At 47.7% G+C, this 27,811-nt stretch overlaps 1 protein-coding gene across 2 annotated transcripts in view; it reads left to right on the top strand.

Moving 5' to 3' along the window:
- ZBTB41 (zinc finger and BTB domain containing 41) overlaps window positions 1–27,811 on the top strand; it is a 59,679-nt gene that overhangs the window by 673 nt on the left and 31,195 nt on the right. For both annotated transcript variants that reach the window (XM_063940121.1, XM_063940120.1), the window contains exons 2-4: window positions 20–1,180; window positions 6,760–6,967; window positions 26,379–26,448. In XM_063940121.1, the coding sequence (XP_063796191.1) occupies window positions 109–1,180; window positions 6,760–6,967; window positions 26,379–26,448 (1,350 nt within the window). In that variant the 5' untranslated portion in view covers window positions 20–108. The remainder of the gene's footprint in view (window positions 1–19; window positions 1,181–6,759; window positions 6,968–26,378; window positions 26,449–27,811) is intronic.

The following is a 27,811-nucleotide window of genomic DNA, read 5'->3' as shown; positions in this document are numbered from 1 at the left end:
GTTTTGTATTCTCTTTCAGGGAGCAAGTTCATTTGAGTGTGCAACCCGTGATTTTAATGGAAGTCTTAACTATTTGCTAGTAGTTCAGTTTTAAAATATTTATTTACTATGAAGAAAAGGAGAAAGTTTGTTCCAAAAATGCACCTTCATGCATCTGATGGGAATGGCAGGGATGCTCGCATGGAGATTCCAGCTACCCATAGTGATGCAGAGAATCCACCCATATATTCCAGCACCGTTCTCCAGGCTCCAGACCAGAGGAAGTTCCTAAATTCCCTAAACTACAACAAAAATCTCTTGAAATACTTGAATGATGACCGTCAACGTCAAGGGTCGTTCTGTGACCTTGTCATTGTGGTGGAGGGGAAGGAATTTCAAGTGCACAAAGTGGTGGTGGCTGTGGGCAGTAGTTACTTCCACGCTTGTCTAAGTAAGAACCCAAACACTGAGGTTGTGAATTTAGAGCATGTCAGCAGCTCGGTGTTCCAGCACTTGCTTAATTTTCTGTACACTTCAGAGTTTTTGGTTTTGGAGAATGAAATAAGCATGGTCTTGAAAGCCGCAAAGTTTCTTGACATTATAGATGCAGTAAAGCTGTTGGCTGCTGAGAATGAACATTTATTTCCAGATGAACATCAGCCACCTCCGAAAGAAACAGATGTATCTGTTAATAAACTGGAAACCAATCACAAGTGTCCACTCTGTGAGCGCAATTTTTGCTACAAAAAGACTTTGGAAAATCATATGGACAGAGCACATCAGTTTGGAAAAACAGACATTTGTAATGACTCTAGCTCATTGACCAGGAAGTCAACACGTAGGAGAAAGTGTCCCATTAAATTTGAAGATAAAAACAAAGGAGAGAGCGACAGTGCATCAAGCAGTGAGTTGTTCAAAAGCAGTCAGGGTGGAACCGACTCAGAAGATCCAGGTAGTGAGACAAATGATGAGGAGAATGGACTAGAGGAAGGTGATCAGCCTGTGCAAGGGGAGAATGGGGAAGTGGGGTCTGGAAGAGATGAGGGACAAAGCAGTGGGGAGCAGCATGAACCTAAGGAAATGAATGAAGATTCTGGCACCCGTGGGAATTTTCCTGATGGACTTGCTCCTGTTGTGTTGCAGAAAAGTAGCAAAAAGAAACTGAAGTGTCCAAAGTGTGAAAAGACCTTTGATCGCGTAGGTAAGTGTTTAATTTTTGTGATCTATTGAAGTCCCTTCTGTTATATTTCTCTGACGTCCTAGTGGATGCTGGGGACTCCGTAAGGACCATGGGGAATAGCGGCTCCGCAGGAGACTGGGCACAGCTAAGAAAGATTTAGGACTACCTGGTGTGCACTGGCTCCTCCCACTATGACCCTCCTCCAGACTTCAGTTAGAATCCTGTGCCCGGCTGAGCTGGATGCACACTAGGGGCTCTCCTGAGCTCCTAGAGAGAAAGTATATTTTAGGTTTTTTATTTTACAGTGAGATCTGCTGGCAACAGACTCACTGCAGCGAGGGACTAAGGGGAGAAGAAGCGAACCTACCTAACTGGTGGTAGGTTGGGCTTCTTAGGCTACTGGACACCATTAGCTCCAGAGGGATCGACCGCATGGATCCGGCCATTGGTGTTCGGTCCCGGAGCCGCGCCGCCGGCCCCCTTACAGAGCCAGAAGCAAGAAGAATCCGGAAAATCGGCGGCAGAAGACATCAGTCTTCACCAAGGTAGCGCACAGCACTGCAGCTGTGCGCCATTGCTCCTCATACACACTTCACACTCCGGTCACTGAGGGTGCAGGGCGCTGGGGGGGGGGCGCCCTGAGAAGCAATAAATACACCTTGGCTGGCAAATATATCACAATATATAGCCCCAGAGGCTATATATGTGATAAATACCCCTGCCAGAATCCATAAAAAAGCGGGAGAAAAGTCAGCCGAAAAAGGGGCGGACCTATCTCCCTCAGCACACTGGCGCCATTTCTCCCTCACAGCTCCGCTGGAAGGAAGCTCCCTTGCTCTCCCCTGCAGTCTACACTACAGAAAAGGGTAAAAAAGAGAGGGGGGGCACTAAATTTAGGCGCAATATACATATAGCAGCTATAAGGGGGTATAATTTAGTTAATCCTTGATTTATATAGCGCTCTGGTGTGTGCTGGCATACTCTCTCTCTGTCTCCCCAAAGGGCTTTGTGGGGTCCTGTCTTCTGTCAGAGCATTCCCTGTGTGTGTGCGGTGTGTCGGTACGGCTGTGTCGACATGTTTGATGAGGAGACTTATGTGGAGGAGGAGCAGGTGCCTATAAATGTGTTGTCACCCCCTGCGGGGCAGACACCGGAGTGGATGGACTTGTGGAAGGAATTACGCGAAAGTGTCGACTCCTTACATAAAAAATTTGACGACATGCCAAATGCGGGGCAGCCGGCTTCTCAGCCCGTGCCTGCCCAGACGTCTCAAAAGTCATCAGGGGCTCTAAAACGCCCGCTACCTCAGATGGCAGACACAGATGTCGACACGGATACTGATACCAGTGTCGACGACGAAGAGACTAATGTAATGTCCAATAGGGCCACTCGTTATATGATTGAGGCAATGAAAAATGTTTTACACATTTCTGAGGTGACCCCAGGTACCACAAAAAAGGGTATTATGTTTGGGGAGAAAAAACTACCAGTAGTTTTTCCCCCTTCTGAAGAATTGAATGAAGTGTGTGAACTAGCGTGGGCTTCCCCCGATAAAAAATTGGTAATTTCAAAAAAATTACTAATGGCGTACCCTTTCCCGCCAGAGGATAGGTCACGTTGGGAAACACCCCCTAGGGTGGATAAAGCACTTACGCGCTTATCAAAAAAGGTGGCACTGCCGTCCCAGGATACGGCCGCCCTAAAGGAACCTGCTGACAGAAAGCAGGAGGCTCTCCAAAAAGCTATATATACACACACTGGTATTATACTGAGACCAGCTATTGCCTCAGCATGGATGTGCAGTGCTGCAGCTGCATGGTCAGACTCCCTGTCAGAAAACATTGACACCCTAGACAGGGACACTATATTGCTAAACGTAGAGCATATTAAAGACGCTGTCTTTTACATAAGAGATGCACAGAGGGATATTTGCCGGCTGGCATCAAAAATAAGTGCACTGTCCATTTGTGCCAGGAGAGGGTTATGGACCCGGCAGTGGACAGGTGATGCAGATTCTAAAAGGCACATGGAAGTTTTGCCTTATAAGGGTGAGGAGTTGTTCGGGGATGGTCTTTCAGACTTAGTGTCCACAGCAACAGCTGGGAAGTCAGCATTTTTGCCACATGTCCCCTCACAACCAAAGAGAGCACCGTATTATCAGGTGCAGTCCTTTCGCCCCCAAAATAGCAGACGGGGTAGAGGCGCGTCCTTTCTGCCCAGAGTCAGAGGTAGGGGAAAAAAGCTGCAGCATACAGCCACTTCCCAGGAACAAAAGTCCTCCCCCGCTTCTTCTGCTAAGTCCGCCGCATGACGCTGGGGCTCAGCAGGCGGAGCCAGGTACGGTGGGGGACCGTCTCAAAAACTTCAGCAATCAGTGGGCTCGCTCACAGGTAGATCCCTGGATCCTTCAAGTGGTATCTCAGGGGTACAGGCTGGAATTCGAGACATCCCCCCCCCCCGCCGTTTTCTCAAATCTGCCTTACCAACGACTCCTTCAGAAAGGGAGGCTGTGTTAGAGGCAATTCACAAGCTGTATTCCCAGCAGGTGATAGTCAAGGTGCCCGTACTTCAACAAGGACGGGGTTACTATTCCACAATGTTTGTGGTACCGAAACCGGACGGTTCGGTGAGACCCATTTTAAATTTGAAATCCTTGAACACATATTTAAGAAAATTCAAGTTCAAGATGGAATCGCTCAGGGCGGTTATTGCAAGCCTGGAAGAGGGAGATTACATGGTATCTCTGGACATCAAGGATGCTTACCTGCATGTCCCCATTTACCATCCTCACCAGGAGTACCTCAGATTTGTGGTACAGGATTGTCATTACCAATTCCAGACGTTGCCGTTCGGCCTGTCCACGGCACCGAGGGTATTTACCAAGGTAATGGCCGAAATGATGATACTCCTTCGGAAGTGTTTCTCCCAGAGGAGAAAGCCAAGGAGCTGTCGTCTCTAGTGAGAGGCCTCCTGAAACCAAAACAGGTGTCGGTGCATCATTGCACGCGAGTCCTGGGAAAGATGGTAGCTTCCTACGAAGCGATTCCATTCGGCAGGTTCCATGCCAGAACCTTTCAGTGGGACCTGTTGGACCAATGGTCCGGATCGCATCTTCAAATGCATCGGTTGATAACCCTGTCTCCAAGGACCAGGGTGTCTCTGCTGTGGTGGCTGCAGAGTGCTCATCTCAGAGAGGGCCGCAGATTCGGCATACAGGACTGGGTCCTGGTGACCACGGATGCCAGCCTTCGGGGCTGGGGTGCAGTCACACGGGGAAGAAACTTCCAAGGACTTTGGTCAAGTCAGGAGACTTCCCTACACATAAATGTTCTGGAACTGAGGGCCATTTACAATGCCCTAAGTCAAGCAAAGCCCCTGCTTCAAAACCAGCCGGTTCTGATCCAGTCAGACATCACGGCTGTCGCCCATGTAAATCGACAGGGCGGCACAAGAAGCAGGACGGCGATGGCAGAAGCCACAAGGATTCTCCGATGGGCGGAAAATCACGTGTTAGCACTGTCAGCAGTGTTCATTCCGGGAGTGGACAACTGGGAAGCAGACTTCCTCAGCAGGCACGACCTCCACCCGGGAGAGTGGGGACTTCATCCAGAAGTCTTCCAACTGATTGTAAACCGTTGGGAAAAGCCACAGGTGGACATGATGGCGTCCCGCTTAAACAAAAAGCTAGAAAAATATTGCGCCAGGTCAAGAGACCCTCAGGCGATAGCTGTGGACGCTCTAGTGACACCGTGGGTGTACCGGTCGGTTTATGTGTTCCCTCCTCTTCCTCTCATACCCAAGGTACTGAGGATAATAAAGAAAAAAGGAGTAAGAACTATTCTTATTGTTCCAGATTGGCCAAGAAGGTCTTGGTACCCGGAACTTCAAGAATTAATCTCAGAGGACCCATCCTCTGCCGCTCAGACAGGACCTGCTGCTGCAGGGGCCCTGTCTGTTCCAAGACTTACCGCTGCTGCGTTTGACGGCATGACGGTTGAACACCGGATCCTAAAAGAAAAGGGTATTCCATAGGAAGTCATTCCTACGCTTATTAAAGCTAGAAAAGATGTAACCGTACAACATTATCACCGCATATGGCGAAAATATGTTGCGTGGTGTGAGGCCAGGAAGGCCCCAATGGAGGAATTCCAGCTAGGTCGATTTCTGCACTTCCTACAGTCAGGGGTGACTATGGGCCTAAAACTGGGTTTCATTAAGGTCCAGATTTCGGCTCTGTCGATTTTCTTCCAAAAAGAACTGGCTTCACTGCCTGAAGTTCAGACATTTGTCAAGGGAGTGCTGCATATTCTGCCTCCTTTTGTGCCTCCAGTGGCACCTCAACGTGGTGTTGGGTTTCCTAAAGTCACATTGGTTTGAGCCACTCAAAACCGTGGATTTAAAATATCTCACGTGGAAAGTGGTCATGCTTTTGGCCTTGGCTTCGGCAAGGCGTGTGTCAGAATTGGCGGCTTTGTCATGTAAAAGCCCCTATTTGATTTTCCATATGGATAGGGCAGAATTGAGGACTCGTCCCCAGTTTCTTCCTAAGGTGGTATCAGCTTTTCACTTGAACCAACCTATCGTGGTGCCTGCGGCTACTAGGGACTTGGAGGACTCCAAGTTACTGGACGTAGTCAGGGCCTTGAAAATTTATGTTTCCAGGACGGCTGGAGTCAGGAAGACTGACTCGCTATTTATCCTGTATGCACCAAACAAGATGGGTGCTCCTGCTTCAAAGCAGACTATTGCTCGCTGGATTTGTAGCACAATTCAGCTTGCACATTCTGTGGCTGGCCTGCCGCAGCCTAAATCTGTAAAAGCCCATTCCACGAGGAAAGTGGGCTCTTCTTGGGCGGCTGCCCGAGGGGTCTCGGCTTTACAACTTTGCCGAGCTGCTACTTGGTCAGGGGCAAACACGTTTGCAAAATTCTACAAATTTGATACCCTGGCTGAGGAGGACCTTGAGTTCTCTCATTCGGTGCTGCAGAGTCATCCGCACTCTCCCGCCCGTTTGGGAGCTTTGGTATAATCCCCATGGTCCTTACGGAGTCCCCAGCATCCACTAGGACGTCAGAGAAAATAAGATTTTACTCACCGGTAAATCTATTTCTCGTAGTGGATGCTGGGCGCCCGTCCCAAGTGCGGACTGTCTGCAATACTTGTATATAGTTATTGTTAGCTACAAGGGTTATTGTTGAGCCATCTTTTGAGAGGCTCTGTTGTGTTCATACTGTTAACTGGGTATATTATCACGAGTTATACGGTGTGATTGGTGTGGCTGGTATGAGTCTTACCCGGGATTCAAAATCCTTCCTTATTGTGTCAGCTCTTCCGGGCACAGTATCCTTACTGAAGTCTGGAGGAGGGTCATAGTGTGAGGAGCCAGTGCACACCAGGTAGTCCTAAATCTTTCTTAGCTGTGCCCAGTCTCCTGCGGAGCCGCTATTCCCCATGGTCCTTACGGAGTCCCCAGCATCCACTACGGACTACGAGAAATAGAATTACCGGTGAGTAAAATCTTATTATTATGTTTGTTGTTTGTATTTAGACTGCGTTTATACTTGAACTGTTCAGCTTTACAGGTGTCATTTATTTCCTAGGCAAGTATGAAAGTCATATACGTGTGCACACCGGAGAAAAGCCTTTTGAGTGTGACATCTGCAGTCTCCGGTATTCTACCAAATCCAACCTAACAGTACACCGTAAGAGGCATGACAGTGAGACAGAAATGCCCAGAAAAGAACACAAGTGTCCATTTTGCAGCAGGCTCCATGCAAGCAGAATTACCCTTGTGAAACATGTCAAGAGGTAAGTTGCACCACATGTCTGTTATAGTTGTAGCCAATGCTTGGTTTGTATTGTCTGCTAATTAAATGGTAAAAATATCTATAAGACTTAAATATTTAATGGCAAAATATCTATTTCTCCTTCGTCCTAGAGGATGCTGGGAACTCAAAAAGGACCATGGGGTATAGACGGGATCCGCAGGAGACATGGGCACTTTAAGACTTTAAATGGGTGTGAACTGGCTCCTCCCTCTATGCCCTTCCTCCAGACTTCAGTTAGATTCTGTGCCCAGAGAGACTTGACACACACTAGGGGAGCTCTACAGAGTTTCTCTAGAAAAGACTTTCTGTTAGGTTTATTATTTTCAGGGAGCACCGCTGGCAACAGGCTTCGTGGGACTGAGGGGAGAGAAGCAGACCTACTTCTGTGAGTTAAAGGCTCTGCTTCTTAGGCTACTGGACACCATTAGCTCCAGAGGGTCTGATCACTTGGTATAGCCTAGCTGCTCGTTCCCGGAGCCGCGCCGCCGTCCCCCTCACAGAGCCAGAAGAGAGAAGCCGGGTGAGTAACCGAAGCAAAGACGACTTCAGTGAAGGCGGCAGAAGACATCAGGCTCGGAGGTACCGCGCAGCGGTCGCGCTGCGCGCTATTGCTCCCACACACCAATGGCACTGCTTGGGTGCAGGGCGCAGGGGGGGGGGGCGTGCTGGGCAGCAATAAGACCTCAAATCAGCGTGGCAAAAGTACATACAGTGCATAGGCACTGTATACTACCCCCGCCAGTATAAAAAAATAGCGGGACATAAGCACGCCGTTACGGGGGCGGGGCTTGGTCCTCCCAGCTCTAATCAGCGCCATTTTATCTCCACAGTGAAGCTGCATGAGACGCTGGCCCTGACCTCCTCCAACTTCTGTGACAAGTAACAGGGTGCTAAACGGGGGGGGGGGGGGGGGGGGGCACACAGCAAAATTGGTGTTGATTATTATCATTAAAGTCGCTGTCAGGGGTCGGGGGCATTTTATATATATATATATATATATATATATATAATGTGCTTTCAGACTGGGATAGGCGCTTGGTGTGAGCTGGCAAACTCCCTCTGTGTTTCTCTTATAGTCCTTATTGTGGGTCTGTCCCCTATAGCCCAGTGTGATAATGGTGTCGGTACGAGTGTGTCGACATGTCTGAGGCTGAAGGCTCTTCCTAGGAGGAGGCTGGAGTAGAGACAGAACAGTGTGAGGGAGTGAATCTGTCGGCGCCGCCGACTGCTGATTGGGTAAATATGTTGAGTGTCTTGAATGCAAATGTGGCTTCATTAAATAAGAGATTGGATAAATCTGAGGCTCAAAACCAAACATAGAGACAATCCATGGAAGATGCTTTATCCCAAACGCAGGCTCCCTCAGGGTCACAGAAACGGCCGTTTACCCAAATAGCAGACACTGATACCGACACAGATTCGGATTCCAGTGTCGACTATGGTGATGCCAGGTTGAATCCTAAACTGGCTAAGAGCATTCAGTACATGATTGTGGCAATAAAAGAAGTGTTGCATATCTCGGATGACCCTGCTGTTCCTGAGATAAGGGTCTGTATGTTTAAGGGAAAGAAAGCTCCGGTAACGTTTCCTCCCTCTCATGAACTGAACACTCTTTTTTAAAAGGCTTGGGAAGTTCCTGACAAAAAGTTGCTGATTCCCAAGAGAATTATTATGGCATACCCGTGGAATAGGAAAAGGTGGGAGTCGACCCCCAATGTGGACAAGGCTCTAGCATGGCTGTCCAAAAAGGTGGCGCTTCCGTCCCCTGACACGGCGGCCCTAAAAGATCCTGCGGATCGTAAGCAGGAAACTACTTTGAAATCTATTTATGTCACTACGGGTACACTGCTCAGGCCTGCAGTGGCATCAGCATGGGTGAGTAGTGCAATTGAGAAGTGGGCAGATAACTTATCATCTGACTTGGACACCCTGGATAGGGATAGCGTTCTTTTGACCCTGGGTCATATCAGGGACGCTGCAGTCTATCTAAGGGAGGCTGCGAGAGATATTGGCCTCTTGGGATCGAGGGCCAATGCCATGGCAATCTCGGCTAGGAGAGCGTTATGGACTCATCAATGGATTGGGGATGCTGACTCTTAGAGGGCTATGGAGGCGCTGCCGTACAAAGGTGGTGTTTTGTTTGGTGAGGGCCTCGCGGACCTGGTATCTACAGCTACCTCGGGTAAGTCGTCTTTTCAACCTTTGGTCCCTCCACAGCAAAAGAAAACGCCTCAGTATCAGATGCAGTCCTTTCGATCTAATAAATTCAAAAAAGGACGAAGGTCCTTCTTCCTTGCTGCTAGAGGTAAGGGAAGAGGAAAAAGATCACCGGCTGTGGCAAGCTCTCAGGAGCAGACGTCCTCCCCGGCTTCTGCCAAGTCCACCGCATGACGCTGGGGCTCCACTGCGGGAGTCCGCACTGGTGGGGGCGCGTCTTCAACTCTTCAGTCGGGTCTGGGCTCACTCAGGCCTGGATCCTTGGGTGCTGGAAATTGTGACCCAAGGATACAAACTGGAGTTTCAAGACGTGCCCCCCCACCGATTTTTCAAATCGGCCTTGCCAGCTTCTCTTCCGGAAAGGGAAGTGGTGTGCGCTGCAATACAAAAGATGTGTCAACAACAAGTCATTGTCGCAGTACCCCCATCACATCGTGGAGAGGGGTTTTATTCAAGCCTGTTCGTGGTCCCGAAGCCGGATGGCTCGGTCAGACCGATTTTGAATTTAAAATCCCTCAATCTATATTTGAAAAGATTCAAATTCAAGATGGAATCTCTCCGAGCAGTGATATCCAGTCTGGAAGGGGGGGATTTTATGGTGTCAGTCGACATAAAGGATGCTTACCTACATGTCCCCATATATCCTCCACATCAGGCCTACCTGAGGTTTGCGGTTCAGGATTGTCATTACCAATTTCAGACGTTGCCGTTTGGTCTTTCCACGACCCCCAGGATTTTCACCAAGGTAATGGCGGAAATGATGGTGCTCCTGCGCAAGCAGGGTGTCTCAATTATCCCGTACTTGGACGATCTCCTGATAAAGGTCAGATCAAAGGAGCAGTTATTAAAAAAACAAAAACGTTGCGCTCTCCCTGACAGTTCTGCAACAACATGGTTGGCTCCTAAATTTGCCAAAGTCACAGTTGATTCTGGCAACACGGCTGTTGTTCTTGGGCATGGTTCTGGACACGAAACTGCAGAGAATTTTTCTCCCGATGGAAAAAGCTCTGGAAATACAGAACATGGTCAAGGGGATTCTGAAACCGGCAAGAGTGTCGATTCATCAATGCACTCGGGTGCTGGGGAAGATGGTGGCGGCCTACGAGGTCATCCCCTTTGGCAGGTTCCATGCCAGGGTTTTTCAGTGGGACATGTTGGACAATTGGTCCGGGTCTCACCGACACATGCACCGGAAGATAAGCCTGTCTCCCAGGGCCAGGATTTCTCTCCCGTGGTGGCTCCAAAGTTCTCACCTTCTAGAGGGACGCAGGTTCGGGATCCAGGATTGGATCCTGGTGACCACGGATGCAAGTCTCCGAGGCTGGGGAGCAGTCACACAGGGGGAAAATTTCCAGGGAAAATGGTCAAGCCAAGAAACTTGTCTACACATAAACATTCTGGAATTAAGGGCCATTTACAACGGCCTTGTACAAGCGGAACATCTGCTTCGCAGCCTATCCGTCCTGATTCAGTCGGACAACATAACAGCGGTGGCGCACATAAACCGCCAAGGCGGAACAAGGAGCAGAGCTGCGATGGCGGAGGCCACAAGGATTCTTCGCTGGGCGGAAAAACATTCAAGCACTCTGTCAGCGGTCTTCATTCCTTGCGTGGACAACTGGGAAGCAGACTTCCTCAGCAGACACGATCTCCATCCAGGAGAGTGAGGCCTTCATCAAGAGGTCTTTGCAGAAGTGACGAGTCGTTGGGGACTTCCTCAAATAGGCATGATGGCGTCTTGCCTCAAGAAGAAGCTACAGACGTATTGTTCCAGATCGAGGGACCCTCAAGCGATAGCAGTGGACGCACTAGTGACACCGTGGGTGTTTCAGTCGGTCTGAGTGTTCCCTCCACTTCCACTCATCCCAAAGGTGATAAGGATCATAAGAAGAAAAGGAGTTCAGGCGATACTCGTTGTTCCAAATTGGCCACGGAGGGCCTGGTATCCGTATCTTCAGGAATTACTCATAGGAGATCCCTGGCCTCTTCCTCTAAGAGAGGATCGGTTACAGCAGGGGCCGTGCGTGTTCCAAGACTTACCGCAGTTGCGTTTGATGGCGTGGCGGTTGAACGCAAAATCCTAGAGCAAAAGGGTATTCCCGGTGAGGTCATCCCCACTCTACTGAAAGCTAGAAGGGAGGTAACGGCGAAGCATTACCACCGTATTTGGAGAAAATATGTGTCTTGGTGTGAATCCATGAAGGCTCCTATGGAAGAATTTAAGCTGGGTCAGTTTCTCAATTTTTTACAAGCAGGTGTGGATGCGGTCCTGAAGTTAGGCTCCATTAAAGTGCAGATTTCGGCCTTATCAATTTTCTTTCAAAGGGAATTGGCCTCGCTTCCAGAAGTACAGACTTTTGTGAAAGGCGTGCTGCACATCCAACCTCCATTTGTGCCCCCAGTGGCACCATGGGACCTTAACGTGGTGTTACAGTTCCTTATGTCACATTGGTTTGAACCTTACAAACAGTTGAGTTAAAATTTCTCAATTGGAAAGTGGTCATGCTATTGGCCTTGGCGTCCGCAAGGCGGGTGTCGGAGTTGGCGGCTTTGTCTCACAAAAGCCCCGATTTGATTTTCCACAAGGATAGAGCAGAGTTGAGAACTCGTCAACAATTTCTACCAAAGGTGGTTTCTTCGTTTCACATGAACCAACCTATTGTGGTGCCTGTGGCTACTGAAGCCTTGGCTGATTCAAAGTCTCTCGATGTGGTCAGAGCTTTGAAAATTTATGTAGCCAGAACGGCTCGTATTAGGAAAACGGAGGCTCTGTTTGTCCTGTATGCTTCCAACAAGGTTGGGGCTCCTGCTTCTAAGCAGACTATTGCACGCTGGATCTGTAATGCGATTCAGCATGCTCATTCTACGGCTAGATTGCCATTACCGAAATCAGTGAAGGCCCATTCTACCAGGAAGGTGGGCTCATCTTGGGCGGCTGCCCGGGGAGTCTTGGCGCTACAACTTTGCCGAGCAGCTACTTGGTCGGGTTCAAACACTTTTGCAAAATTCTACAAGTTTGATACCCTGGCTGATGAGGACCTCATGTTTGCTCAATCGGTGCTGCAGAGTCATCCGCACTCTCCCGCCCGGTCTGGAGCTTTGGTATAAACCCCATGGTCCTTTTGGAGTCCCCAGCATCCTCTAGGACGAAGGAGAAAATAGGATTTTAATACCTACCGGTAAATCCTTTTCTCTTAGTCCGTAGAGGATGCTGGGCGCCCGTCCCAGTGCGGACTCTATCTGCAGTACTTGTTCATAGTTATTGCTTTTGTTACACGAAGGTTGTGTTTTTGGTTTCGACCAGCCTGTTGCTGATTTTTTTGGGTTCATGCTGTTAACTGGTTTTAGTTATATGCCATGTTGTACGGTGTGTTGTGGTGTGAGCTGGTATGTATCTCACCCTTGGTTAACAAAAATCCTTTTCCTCGAAATGTCCGTCTCCCTGGGCACAGTTCCTATAACTGAGGTTTGGAGGAAGGGCATAGAGGGAGGAGCCAGTTCACACCCATTTAAAGTCTTAAAGTGCCCATGTCTCCTGCGGATTCCGTCTATACCCCATGGTCCTTTTAGAGTCCCCAGCATCCTCTACGGACTAAGAGAAAAGGCTTTACCAGCAGGTATTAAAATCCTATTTTTTCCTATTGGTGTTAATGTAATATTTTATGGCAAATAAACTTTCTTTTTATAGGATTTTTCTCTGTAATCTTTTTATAGGATTATTACTTACTAGCTGCAGTACCACTCAGGTGGAAGTCTGTGATAACGGAAGTCGGTTACCTAGGGTTTCCAGATTTTGGTAATATACTGTATAGTGTGGGGTGGAGGGTGTTACAATGCTTATGTATGTATGTATAAGTCTATCATTACACAGTACACATGTGCCGTGATGTTCTGATCGGTCACTGTTGACGCTGCCAACTTGCCAAGATGCAGTGCAGGGGACACCTTCCCGCGGAGCCCCACCCACAGCACCCTGATGACCTATCGGTTGCTATTGAGGCGGATACGCCTGTTGCTGTCGACTTGCAGAGAGCAGTGCACAGGAAAAGTGCAGGGGACCCCTCCCTGTGGAGCCCCGTCCACAACCCACTGTTGACCAATTGTGATAATACTTAGCTTCGAACCTGCCTGGGAAAATTACCTACATAGCACACATGTGCCACAATGTTCTAATCAGTTGCTATTGAGAAGCATACGCCATTCACTGCCAACTTGCCGAGAGCCTTGCATGGGACCCCTACCACAGAGCCTTGCCCACAGCCCCCTGATGACCGATCGTGATGATACTTAGCCTAAATCGTACCTGGGAAAATTACCTACAAAATGGTGAAAATCGTTCAGGGCTAGAAAGCACAATATGCACTTGGGTCAAAAACTGGTTAGATAATAGGAAGCAGCGCGTTGGGGTTAATGGATCTTTTTCAACTTGGACTGAAGTGCTAAGTGGCGTGCCGCAAGGCTCAGTATTAGGACCGCTATTGTTCAATATTTTCATTAACGACCTAACAGAAGGTCTAGAGAGCATGGTGTCAATTTTTGCAGATGATACCAAATTGTGTAAGGCTATAAATACAGAGGAGGATGCCGAGTCTCTTCAGAACGACTTAGTTAAATTAGAAGCATGGGCAGCCAAATGGAGAATGCGCTTCAACACAGACAAGTGTAAGGTAATGCACTGTGGTAACAAGAACAAAAATTACACCTACTTACTAAATGGGGTAAAATTAGGGGATTCTGTACTGGAAAAGGACTTAGGTGTCCTCATAGATAGCAAGCTAAGCAGTAGTACCCAAAGTAGGACTGCAGCAAAGAAGGCTAATAAGATATTAGCATGCATAAAACGGGGTATTGATGCTAGGGACGAGAGTATTATACTCCCGTTATATAAATCACTAGTGAGGCCACACCTTGAATACTGTGTACAATTCTGGGCATCGTACTACAAAAAGGATATCCTGGAGCTTGAAAAGGTACAGAGGAGGGCGACCAACTAATTAAGGGCATGGAGACGATGGAATACAAGGAAAGGCTTGAAAGACTAGGCATGTTTACATTGGAAAAGCGGAGACTAAGAGGGGATATGATCAACATCTACAAATATATAAGGGGACAATACACAGAGCTTGCGCGGGACCTGTTTTTAGTTAGATCAACACAGAGGACTCGTGGACACTCTCTCAGGTTAGAGGAGAGGAGATTCCGCACAATACGGCGTAAAGGCTTTTTCACGGTAAGGACAATACATGTTTGGAATTCCCTGCCCGAGGGAGTTGTAATGGCGGAATCTGTCAACACCTTTAAAAATGGGTTAGATAAATTCCTAATGGATAAGGATATCCAGGGGTATGGTGCATAGTCATGCATTATAGTTACTATAAATAGGGATAAAATGTAACGGCTGACAGCAGCATCAGTCAGAAATTTTAGTCAAATCATCATGCATAGGAGACCACAAATAGGTTGAACTCAAAGGACAATTGTCTTTTTTCAACCTCAGATACTGTGTTACTATGTTACTATGTATGTTTCAGAGTTTATCGCAATCAGACAAATAGACATTATTAATTATAAGATGTATAGAAGATAAATGAAGATGTAACCACCAGATGGCGCACATGATTGTATATAAATTTCAAACCATAGCAACCTTGCAGAGTGGATGCTTGAGGTATAATGCATAGTGTATGCACCACCTGGTGGTTGCATTACAAAAGTGGAAGCCAGAAAGACTATTTAAGGTATGGTGAGAAATGAATACGGTAATAATCGTACTGTGCAGTTCCTCGCTGGTTCAAAGAGAAATAAAATAAATTAAGTGAGCAAAAAACGTCACTCTCCCTGTTAAATATTTGATGCTCTTACTAAGGTCTAAACTACATGGAGAGCATAGTGAATTGGGAGAAAAACATATAGGGCACAACCAGACGGCAGTAAAGAATTGTTCATCTGTCAGAGTGTGCAGAAAATCCTACTTTCTCTTATGTCCTAGAGGATGCTGGGGTCCTCATTAGTACCATGGGGTATAGACGGGCCCACCAGGAGCCATTGGCACTTTACGAGTTTGAGAGTGTGGGCTGGCTCCTCCCTGTATGCCCCTCCTACCAGACTCAGTTTAGAAAATGTGCCCGGAGGAGCCGGTCACAGCTAGGGGAGCTCTCCAGAGTTTTCTTAGTAAAAGTAATTTTTTAGAGTGTATTGTTTTACAGGGAGGCTGCTGGCAACAGCCTCCCTGCAGTGAGGGACTTAGGGGGAGAGCAGTGTCCGCCCTGCGGGGGTCTGAGCCACTGTCTCCGCTGACTGGACACTGAGCTCCAGAGGGGATAGATCGTTCCCCGCCACAAGGGATCGCTCACCCCAGCAGCATGCCGCCACCCCCTTACAGAGCTGAAGATTGTGGCGAGTGAGACACCGACTACCCTAGCAAGCGGGGGGCAGGTGTGAAGATGGCGGCATCTGGGTAGGAGCGCAGTATTAACTGCACTCTGGGAGGCTCAGCGGTACATTGTGCGGCGCTGTGAGGGCTGCCCTGAGCCAGCGCCTGCACCCTACACTGGTCACTCAGCCTGTCGGGGTCCCCGGATCTCAGCCAGCATCAATCCTCAGGCCAGTATAATCCTATGAAGAGCGGGAAGACAACGGCATTTTGGGGACGGAGCTTCTCAGAGCGGACCCAGCAGCGTTCAGCGCTATTTTCCTGCCTGCACAGCGCTGTCTGGGAAAGAAGCAAGTCCCTCCACAGCAATCTCCGGCTACCTTATGGTACCAGAGGGTTGTAGAAGGGAGGGGGGGGGGGCTGCAAAACGGCTGTGTAACCTATTAAGGTACACAGCGCTCATAAGGGATCTCCCTTATATGTATAAAAGCGATGTGTGTGGGTTGGCTCCAATCTCTGTGTCTCTCTTGCCATTTTTGGGGAGAAACTCTGTCTGTATCCCCTGTGTGTGTGTGTGTGTGTGTGTGTGTGTGTGTGTGTGTGTGTGTGTGTGTGTGTGTGTGTGTGTGTGTGTGTGTGTGTGTGTGTAGTGTTTGTGGTCACCAGTAGCAATGTCCAGGGACTCTGTGTCATATGCTGCAGAGGATTTGTCCTCTCAAGATGATCCCATTCCAGGTAATCGGGATTGCACTGATTTAGCACAGATTCCAGTAAGGGAGCCGGAATGGTTATCCTCTATCAAAAATATGATTTCTCAGATTTCACAGAGTGTTGCACAAAATGAATCTGCTACCCAGGTGCTGCAGAATATGGCAGTCTGGCCCAGTTCTGGTACCTCAGGTCCCCCCCATTGTTTACTCCATAAGCGTCCTTTAGCACAAATTATGCAGGATAACACTGATACAGATTCTGACTGTGATGATGGGGTACGGGGGACAGCATCTCTTGCTAAAGGGGTTCAGTTGATGATAGAGGCTATTAGGTATGTGTTGAATATTAATGATACACCACCTGAGCAGGTTGAGGAGGCTTATTACACTGAGAATAAGAAAAAGCCTTGCTAACCTTCCCTGCGTCAAAAGAATTAAATGCTATTTTTGAAAAGGCTTGGGAAAACCCTGAGAAAAAATTCCAGATCCCTTAGAGGGTTCAGGTGGCATTTCCTTTCCCTGCTGAGGATAGGAAAAAAATGGGAAAACCCGCCTATTGTTGACGCGTCAGTATCCAGACTTTCAAAAAAGGTGGTGTTGCCTGTTCCGGGATTTACCGCCTTGAAAGAGCCGGCCAATTTAAGATTGATAATACGCTCAAATCCATGTACAAGGCTTCAGGGGCTATACTGCGTCCCACTATTGCCAGTGCTTGGATTGCCAAAGCTATAGTAAAGTGGTCTGGCACCTTACTTGAAGATTTGGATACTATGGATAAGGATGATGTTGGCTTATTTTGCGCAACATTCAGGATTCAGCGTGATTTCTGGTGGAATCCATGAAAGATCTGGGTTCCATGGCTGCAGGAATTTCTTCCATGTCGGTCTCAGCGCGGCGAGGACTGTGGCTTCGTCAATAGTCTGCCGACACAGAATCCAGGAAAAGTCTGGAGTCCCTACCATATACAGGTCAGGCTCTCCTTGGGGAAGCGTGTATTTCCACGGCTACAGCGGGTAAGTCTCCCTTTCTTCCCTCAGCTGCTCCGAAGAAACCGTTTTCTTCACCTACATCACAGCCCTTTCGGACTACGAAGCCCAGAAAGGCCAGGCCGTCCAACACCTTTTTTTCGGGGAGGTAGGCCCAAGTCCAAGAGACCCGCTATGGCAGGTTCCCAGGAACAGAAACCTATTTCAGGTACACCAAAGTCCTCCGCATGACGGTGGACTGCTGGTCCCGGAGGTGGGGCCAGTGGGAGCGAGACTCAGGCAGTTCAGTCGCGTCTGGGTGTCGTACGGCCTGATTCCCTGGGTGCAAGATATTGTGTCCCAGGGGTACAGGCTGGAGTTTCAAAATCTCCCCCCTCACCGATTTTTCAAATCAGGTTTACCAGCTCTGCTGGCAGACAGGACGGTCCTACAAGCCGCTGTCCAGAAGTTGGTGGAGTCACAAGAAATTGTGCCCGTACCACCTCATATGCACAACAAGGGTTACTATTCAAACCTTTTCGTGGTACCAAAAACGGATAATTCGGTCAGGCCCATTCTGAACCTAAAGTCAATAAACCTCTATCTGAAGGAGTTCAAGTTCAAAATGGAGTCTCTTAGAGCGGTGATATCAAGTCTGGAAGAGGGGGAATTCCTGGTATCCATGGATATCAAGGATGCGTACCTCCACATTCCGATCTGGCTGCCGCATCAGGCGTATCTCCGCTTTGCCTTGTTGGACTGTCATTTCTAGTTCCAGACTCTGCCTTTTGGCCTCTCAACGGCACCGAGGGTATTCACCAAGGAGAATTCCATATCTGGACGATCTGCTGATAAAGGCATCGTCCAGGGAGAAACTATTGCGGTCCATTGCTCTCATGACCGATCTCAGTGTTCACGGTTGGATTCTGAACCTTCCAAAATCACACGTGGAACCAACCAGGAAGTTGTCCTTTCTGGGGATGATCCTCGACACGGAAGTACAGAGGGTATTTCTTCCACTGGAAAAAGCGTTGGTGATAAAAACAATGGTCCGGGATGTCCTGAAGCCAGCCCGGGTGTCGGTTCATCAATGCATTCTCCTTCTGGGAAAGATGTTGCCCTCTTACGAGGCTCTCCAGTACGGAAGGTTTCATGCTCGGTCTTTCCAACTGGATCTCCTGGACAAGTGGTCAGGATCTCATCTGCACATGCACCTGAGAATTTGTCTCTCGCCAAAGGCCAGGATGTCGCTCCTCTGGTGGCTCCAACTACCTCACCTTCTAGGGGGCCGCAGGTTCGGGATTCAGGACTGGATCCTTCTAACCACGGATGCAAGCCTCTGGGGCTGGGGCGCAGTCACTCAAGGGGAGACCGTCCAAGGAAGGTGGTCAATTCTGGAAGTCGGCCTTCCGATTCAACATTCTGGAATTAAGAGCCGTATACAACAGTCTTCTTCAGGCGGCCCATCTTCTAAGAAATCGGGCCATTCAAGTGCAGTCGGACAACGTAACAACAGTGGCTTACATAAACCGAAAGGGCGGAACGAAGAGCAGAGCTGCCATGGCGGAGTTAGCAAGAATCCTCCTTTGGGCAGAAAAACACGCGTTAGCGCTGTCAGCAATCTTCATTCCGGAAGGAGACAACTGGGAAGCAGTCTTCCTCAGCAGACACGCTCTCCATCCGGGGGAGTGGGGTCTCCATCTGAAGGTGTTCAAAGACATAACAGACCGTTGGGGATTATCCCAAATAGACATGATGGCCTCTCGTCTCATCGAGAAGCTTCAGCGTTATTGTTCCAGGTCGAGGAACCCACAGGCAGTGGCAGTGGACACCCTGGTGTCTCCGTGGGTGTTCCAGTCGGTGTACGTGTTTCCACCACTCCCACTCATCCCAAGAATCCTAAAGCTCATAAGGAGAACAAGGGTTCAAGCGATCCTCATTGCTCCAGATTGGCCAAGAAGGGCTTGGTACGCGGACTTTCTGGATCTACTAAAAGAAGAGCCGAGGCCTCTTCCTCTTTGAGAGGACCTTCTGCAGCAGGGGCCGTTCGCCTATCAAGACTTACCATGGCTACGTTTGACGGCATGGAGGTTGAGCGCCTGAAACTAGCTCGGTGGGGCATTTCGAACAAAGTTATTCCTACCCTGATACAGGCTAGGAAAGGAGTAACGTCTAAACATTACCATTGTATTCGGGGAAAAATATGTGTCTTGGTGTGAGCCCAAGAGGTTTCCTACAGTGGAGTTTCAACTGGGACGGTTTCTCCTCTTCCTGCAGGCAGGAGTGGATATGGGACTGAGGTTGGGATCTGTGAAGGTCCAGATTTCGGCCCTATCCATTTTCTTACAGAAACAATTGGCTGCCCTCCCTGAGGTTCAGACCTTTTTGAAGGGAGTTCTGCACATCCAGCCTCCCTTTGTACCGCCTACGGCGCCATGGGATCTTAACACGGTGTTGCAGTTTCTCCAGTCGGACTGGTTTGAGCCTCTGCAAGAGGTAGAGGTGAAGTTTCTTACGTGGAAGGCTGTCACTTTATTCGCCTTAGCTTCTGCTAGACGTGTGTCAGAGTTGGGGGCTTTGTCTTGTAAGAACCCCTATTTGATCTTCCATGAAGATAGAGCTGAGCTCCAGACACGTCAGCAGTTTCTTCCGAAGGTTGTGTCGGCATTTCATATCAACCAACCTATTGTGGTGCCAGTTGCTACTGACTCCTCAATTTCATCTAAGTCCTCAGATGTGGTAAGGGCTCTGAAGATCTATGTGAAGAGGACTGCTCGTCACAGAAAGTCGGACTCTCTTTTCGTCCTATATGATCCCAAGAAAATTGGATGTCCTGCTTCTAAGCAGACTATCTCTTGCTGGATCAGGTTCACTATCCAGCATGCGTATTCTACGGCGGGTTTGCCGTGTTCTAAGTCTGTTAAGGCCCACTCTACTCGTAAGGTGGGGTCTTCCTGGGCGGCTGCCCGGGGTGTCTCGGCATTACAACTTTGCGAGCAGCAACTTGGTCGGGGTCGAACACGTTTGCAAAGTTCTACAAGTTCGATACTTTGGCCTCTGATGATCTGAAGTTCAGTCAATCAGTTTTGCAGGAGCCTCCGTGCTCTCCCTCCCGTTCTGGGAGTTTGGTACATCCCCATTACATTCCCATGGTACTAATGTGGACCCCAGCATCCTCTAGGACGTAAGAGAAAATAGGATTTTAATTACCTACCGGTAAATCCTTTTCTCGTAGTTCGTAGAGGATGCTGGGCGCCCGTCCGCCCAGCGCTTCATTTCCTGCAGTTATCATCTGGTTCAGTACAACTTTGTTGTTAGTTATGTACTGCATTATTACTAGGTAAGTAATGTTTCAGCTGTTGCTGAAGTTTTTCAAGCTCGGTAGCTTGATGTGCCTTGTATGTGTGAACTGTTATGAATCTCGCCACTATCTGTGTTAAATCCTTCTCTCGAAGATGTCCGTCTCCTCGGGCACAGTTTCTAGACTGAGTCTGGTAGGAGGGGCATAGAGGGAGGAGCCAGCACACACTATTAAACTCTTATAGTGCCAATGGCTTCTGGTGGACCCGTCTATACCCCATGGTACTAATGTGGACCCCAGCATCCTCTACGGACTACGAGAAAAGGATTTACCGGTTGGTAATTAAAATCCTATTTCCTTTCCAGTTCTACTACAGATACCTTTGAGTCTAGTTGTCTTATTAAGTTAAACAGGATGTGATATAAGAGATCGACAGTGTTTTTGTCGACAGTCAGTAGGTCGACACCAAATGGTTGATATGCATTAGGTCGACAGGGTCAAATTGTTGACATGACAATGGTCTACACATGGGGTTTTTTGGGCTAGATCTTGTTTTTTAAATGATATGTGACCACCATCAGTACAAACGTTGATGCTCGCCACACTTCAGGGAAGGTGGCTCGCTGCAATAAAATAGAATAATTCCATTGTCTTATGTGTGCATGTGCAACAAAGTAGTTGCTCATGATCATTTATTGCTCATAGGTTAATCTTTTACCCGAAACATATTCCCACTGTTGGTCATTTACGAAGTCCCATACATACATACATGCAATAAGTTTGCAGAACTACTTTGTCTGTGGCACGCCAACACCCACAACATAATGGAATTATTCTATTGGTTGCGTTATGATATGCCAACATGCATTATGTCGACCCTGACAATGTCAACATTTTCAAAATGATAGGTGTCATAGTTCCAGTACCTGTCCACCAACAAAAACAGTGATTTTATTCCAGTTTATTCGTGGTGCCAAAGCCGGACGGCTCAATAAAACCGATTCTGAATTTGAAAAATCTCAATCCTTTTCCTCAATCAGGATGGAGTCCTTACGCTTTGTGATAACTGGTGTAGAAGCGGTGGACTTTATGGTGTCAGTCGACAGCAAAGATGCTTACCTCCATATACCGATTTGACCTAATCAGAGTTTTCTCAGGTTTGCGGTCAAAGATTTACATTTTCAATTCCAAGCCTTATCTTTCGGTCTTTCTTCAGCACCTCGAGTTTTTACAAAGGTAATGGCAGTGATGTTTGCACAACTGCGCTCTCCAGGGGTGAATATTGTTCCCTACTTGGACGATCTTCTACTAAAGGCCCACTCGGAGGAAAAGTTAGTGAACAATATGGAAATAACCCAGGCTTTTCTCATAAGACACGGATGGATCATAAATGTCTGGAAGTCTCAGCTACAACCGACACAGCGTATTAATTTCCTAGGAATGATCATGGACACTCTGCTTCAGAAAATAATCAGGACAAGATTCAGTCCATTCAGGAATTAGTTTGTCTGGTCTTACAACATCGCAAAGTATAATTTAATCTTTGCATACGACTTCCGGGGAACATGGTAGCAGCCTTTGAGGTGGTACAATACGGCAGGTTCCACTCCAGGCCGTTTCAACTAGACCTCCTTTCCCAATGGTCAGGTTCACACCTTTTTATGCATCAAATAGTTCAGCTACTCCCCAAGACGCGTTTGTCATTGCTTTGGTGGCTGAACATGACAAACCTGTCCAAAGGCAAAAGCTTTGCTGTCACAGATTGGATTCTTCTCACGACGGATGCCAGTCTCCGTTGATGGGGAGTGGTGACTCTGGATTGTCAGTTTCAGGGCCCCTGGACTCCTCAAGAGCGGACTCTACCTATCACTATACTGGAACTTTGGGCTGTCTATAACGCTCTTCTATTGGCGATTCATCTCCTACAGGAGTGTGCAATATGCGTACAGTCGGACAACGCCACGGCGGTGGCATACATAAATCGGCAAGGAGGCACCTGCAGCAGGGCAGCTATGACAGAGGTCGCCAAGATACTTCTATGGGCCGAAAGGCATGCAGTGGCAATTTCAACAGTGTTCATACCAGGAGTGGTAAACTGGGAGGCTGATTACTTAACTCGTCAGGATATGCATCCAGGCGAATGGGAACTGCATCCTCAAGTGTTTCAACAACTGGTAAATCGATGGGGACTCCCGCAGATAGACCTCATGGCGTCCATAACCACAAACTTCCTTGGTATTGCTCTTGCATCAGAGATCCCGGAGCGGAGGCGGTAGATGCATTGACGGTTCCTTGGTATTTCCACTTTGTGTATCTTTTTTCCTCCGTTTCCCCTACTTCCACGTCTACTCAAGAGAATTAAGAGACTGTCAGGGTTCTTCTCGTGGCTCCAAACTGGCCTCGAAGGGCTTGGTACAGCGACCTACATCAGCTACTCATAGATGACCCGTGGCCTCTACCTCTACGGCAGGATTTGCTGGTACAGGGTCCTTTTGTTTATCCAAACTTTGAGCGGCTACGCTTGATGGCGTGGTTGTTGAAAGGGAAATTTTAAGAATACAAGGCATTCCCTCACCAGTTATTCCTTCTATGATGAGTGCTAGAAAGGAGGTCACCTCGAAGCACTATTACTGCCTATGGAGAGCATACATCTCATGGTGTGAGCAGCGTCCGTTTTCTGCAACTTCCTTTAGTTTGGCCAGGCTTCTGCTTTTCCTCTAAGCGGGTTTCTCGGCAGGTTTAAGTGTAGGGTCTCTAAAGGTTCAAGTTTCTGCCCTTTCAATTTTTTTTCTAGAAGAAATTGGCAGTACTACCCAAGGTACAGACTTTCCTTCAAGGGGTTATCCATCTTAAGCCACCGTTCATCCCTCCTACAGCTCCTTGGGATCTGGATACGGTGCTATCCTACTTGCAGTCCTCTTTATTCGAACCTCTGGAATCAGTGGAGCTTAAATTTCTTACGTAGAAAGTGGTTTTGCTTTGGCTCAGAGAGTTTCCGAATTGGGAGCTCTTTCGTGACATCCTCCATATTTAATTTTCCATGAGGACAGAGCGGATCTCCCCACTCAGAGGTCTTTCTTGGCTAAGGTTGTTTCTATATTTCAAATTAACCAACCTATTGTGGTCCCGGTGCTATCTGGCGATTCTCCCTCTTCGAAATCCCTAGATGTTGTTTGGACCCTGCGTATTTATGTCGAGAGAACAGCTAATTTACGCAAGACTGATGCTCTTTTTGTTCTCTATGATGCTGCCTGACCTGGTTGGCCATCCTCAAAACAAACCTTGACTCGGATCAAATTTACTATTTGGCAAGCATGTCTCGCAGCCTCTCTTCCGCCACCGAGTTCGGTTTCAGCCTATTCCACTCATTCGGTAGGCTCTTCCTGTGCAGCGGCTAGAGGAGTTTCTTTGACGCAGTTGTGTAGAGCGGCAGCTTGGTCTGGCAAACATACGTTTATCAAATTCTACAAATTTGATACTTCTGCAGCTTCGGCTTCTCAGTTTGGCGAAGCAGTGCTTCTGGACTTTCACCGATTTCCCGCCCGTATTGGGAGCTCTGGGACGTCCCCATTGTAAAGATGTCACCATTGTAAAGACCATTGTAAAGACCTTCCAGTGACTCCTAGTGGATGAAGGAGAAAAAGGGATTTTGGTACTTACCGTTAAATCCGATTCCACAGGGGACACTGGACGCCCTCCCAGCGCTGGGCGTCTCTTTGGTTTAATTTCCCCATGTTTGGGAGTTGTTTTTGGTAGAATTATCTACCTGTTAGGTTGACTGATGACAATTACGGTTGTTCTTGTTGTTTATTCTTTATGTCTTACTATTCTATTTTCTCCTCCTCCTCTCTCGAATGTTTTGAGCCGTCTCCTCTTGGGCTCAGTTTTCAAACTGGTCTGTAGAGGGGAGGAGCCAGTCACAATTCTAAAGAATTTAAAGTGCCCCGGCACCACTAGACCACCATCTATACCCTACAGTAAAGACCTTCCAGTGTCCCCTGTGGAATCGGAGAAACGGATTTAACAGTAAGTACCAAAATCCCTTTTTTTCCATCAGACCTATTAAATATATTTTCTTCAGACCTATTGCTACTGGCTCTTTACATCCCTCAGATGCTTTAATAGCAGTCCTTCCCAAACCTGATATGGATACAGCTCACCCAGATTGTTGTCACCCTATATTCCTTTAAATAAGGTTATATTGGGGATTGTCCATCCTAATCAAACTTCTCTACACTGGACCTGAACCTTTTTACATGGTGTGGTTCATAGGGTCGACAGTGTCTAGGTCGATAACTGTTGGTCGACAGCGACAAAGGTGACACCCAAATTAGGTCGACACAAGCATTAGGTCAACTTGACAAAAGGTCGACATGACAAAAGGTCAACATGATTTTTTATTTGTTATTTGGTGTAGTTTTCTTTGTAGAGTGACTGGGAACCCCAATTAGTGCACCGTGTCCCTTTGGGCAGGTTACCGTTTGCAATCGTAGTCCACGTGGATCATAAAGTATGAAAGTTCAAAAAATGTAAAAAAATTCTGAAAAACTCATGTCGCACCTTTTGTCATGACGACCTAGTGACCATGTCTACCTAGAAACCATGTTGACCTGATGCATGTCGACCAATAGTGGTCGACCTAATGAGTGTCGACCTAAGTGTGGTTGAGCTAGAGACCGGATACCTTGGATTCACCCACCTCTTTTTCTTCTGGTAGCACGGTGGGAAACTTAATCTGGTCCTCTATCCTCTCAGCCGGGATCCATTTGGGTCTTTAACTTCAGCGGGTCTTCAGTTTGTTCTTTGGAACCTGGTCTTCCTTAGGACTAATGTCTCAGATCAGTGTGTTTCTGAGTTCTAGGCTTTATCTTGCAAGCCAACTTTTCTCATCTTCCATGACAGTAGAGTGGTTCTTCATACGGTTCCCTGTGTTACAACCAAAGGTTGTTTCCACTTTCCACCTCAGCCTTCCCTCCGCCGACTTCCCAAGACCAGAATAATCTGGCTGTGCTAGATATAATCCGAGCGCTTGGAGAAGACTTCTTCTCCTCTGCAGAAATTCTCTTTTAGTTCTTTATGACGCACATTAAACACAGTTGCCTGGCTGTCAGCCCATTGCGCGTTGAATCTTCTCAGTCATCACTTGAGCTTCTTCTACTGTGGGGCGAATGGCACCAGACCAGGTGTTGGTGCATTCCACTAAGGTGGTGGCCTCGTGGGCAGCGCGACACAGGCTTTGGCGGAACAGGTATGTTGTGCCTGGTCCTCTAACCACAGATTTTGGGGTTTTGCCTCCATCGACACTACTTTAGATGTACAGTTCTCTGGTCTGGCAGCCTGAGTGTTCCCTCCCCTGGGGGCGACTTTTGAACGTCTAATGGTCCAGTGTCCCCCAGCATTGCTGCCAGAGAAAAGAAGATTTTTGGTCCTTTTCTCTTAAGCAGGCTAGGAGACTAAAGTTACAGTAGTTAAGTGCCAGCTACTACTCACCCAGCAGCAAATCCCTTACCCTATGGTCCAGTGTCCCCCAGCCTTGCTGTCAGAGAAAATTGGAGTAGAGACGTCTGACGCTAGTAATAGTGTATTAACCAGGCATAACGCCAGTTTGATCAGGATGAACAATACTGAGGTTAAGGAATGTTAGTGCCCTCTGTCACCAGTGGGTGGTTATTGCACTAAACTGACAGAAAAACAGCTGCGTTTTCATTACACTGACTATCATCTCTATACCAAGCTGTCCCCAGCATGACATTAAACAGTACATTTTACTTCTGATCCCGGAATTAGTGCAAACATCATTGTAATATTCCTTGTTGTTTTTGTAGGTTTCATGCTGAAAATGCACAGGAGTTTATCAAAATCAAAAGGTTAAGAAATGAAGGATGGAAATGTGAAGTAAGTCGTTTTCAAGGTGTTTAATCAAACTAATTATTAGTGATGTTTTGAAGAAATACATATTTATGTATATTTGCCATTAAAGCAAGAACGTTTCCGTTGCTGCGTTGTGTAAACTCGCCCCCATCCTGGTCACTTCTATTGCCGGATTTGCACATTTTTGGACTCTACGAGGTAAATTTAATAAGATGGGAGTTCTGTTTAAGATGGGATGTTGCCCATAGCAACCAATCCAATTCTACTTCTTATGTATCTAGCACCTTCTAGAAAATAATACCTGGAATCTGATTGGTTGCTATGGGCAACATCCCATGTTAAATAGAACTCCCATCTTGGTAAATTTACCCCTACGAGTCCAGCGGTACCATCCGTGTGGCATACAGCCAATCTAACTTGTGGGTGCTAGCTGCTTGACCTAATTGCCCACCCCCCCTCCCTTGAGTCCTGTCTTTCAAATGACAACAGCCACATGCAGGCGGGTGGAACACAACGGAAGTAGACTGAATGTTAAACACCTATGAGGATCCCAATGTTATGCTGTCCTCACAGACGGAAGGAGATCACCACTAGATAATTATGTCTATTCATTGTGAGCTATAATACAGAAATAATAAGAATTTACTCACCGGTAATTCTATTTCTCGTAGTCCGTAGTGGATGCTGGGACTCCGTAAGGACCATGGGGAATAGCGGCTCCGCAGGAGACTGGGCACAACTAAAAGAAAGCTTTTGGTCTAACTGGTGTGCACTGGCTCCTCCCTCTATGACCCTCCTCCAGACTTCAGTTAGGATACTGTGCCCGGAAGAGCTGACACAATAAGGAAGGATTTTGAATCCCGGGTAAGACTCATACCAGCCACACCAATCACACCGTATAACTCGTGATACAATACCCAGTTAACAGTATGACAATAACTGAGCCTCTCAACAGATGGCTCAACAATAACCCTTGAGTTAAACAATAACTATATACAAGTATTGCAGACAATCCGCACTTGGGATGGGCGCCCAGCGTCCACTACGGACTACGAGAAATTACCGGTGAGTAAATTCTTATTTTCTCTGACGTCCTAAGTGGATGCTGGGACTCCGTAAGGACCATGGGGATTATACCAAAGCTCCCAAACGGGCGGGAGAGTGCGGATGACTCTGCAGCACCGAATGGGCAAACTCTAGGTCCTCCTCAGCCAGGGTGTCAAACTTGTAGAATTTAGCAAATGTTTGACCCCGACCAAGTAGCTGCTCGGCAAAGTTGTAGAGCCGAGACCCCTCGGGCAGCCGCCCAAGAAGAGCCCACCTTCCTCGTGGAATGGGCTTTCACTGATTTTGGATGCGGCAGTCCAGCCGCAGAATGTGCAAGCTG

This window comes from Pseudophryne corroboree, chromosome 9 (assembly GCF_028390025.1).
Source record: "Pseudophryne corroboree isolate aPseCor3 chromosome 9, aPseCor3.hap2, whole genome shotgun sequence".
Taxonomy (NCBI): domain Eukaryota; kingdom Metazoa; phylum Chordata; class Amphibia; order Anura; family Myobatrachidae; genus Pseudophryne; species Pseudophryne corroboree.
This window is presented reverse-complemented; position numbering and strand designations above follow the sequence as displayed.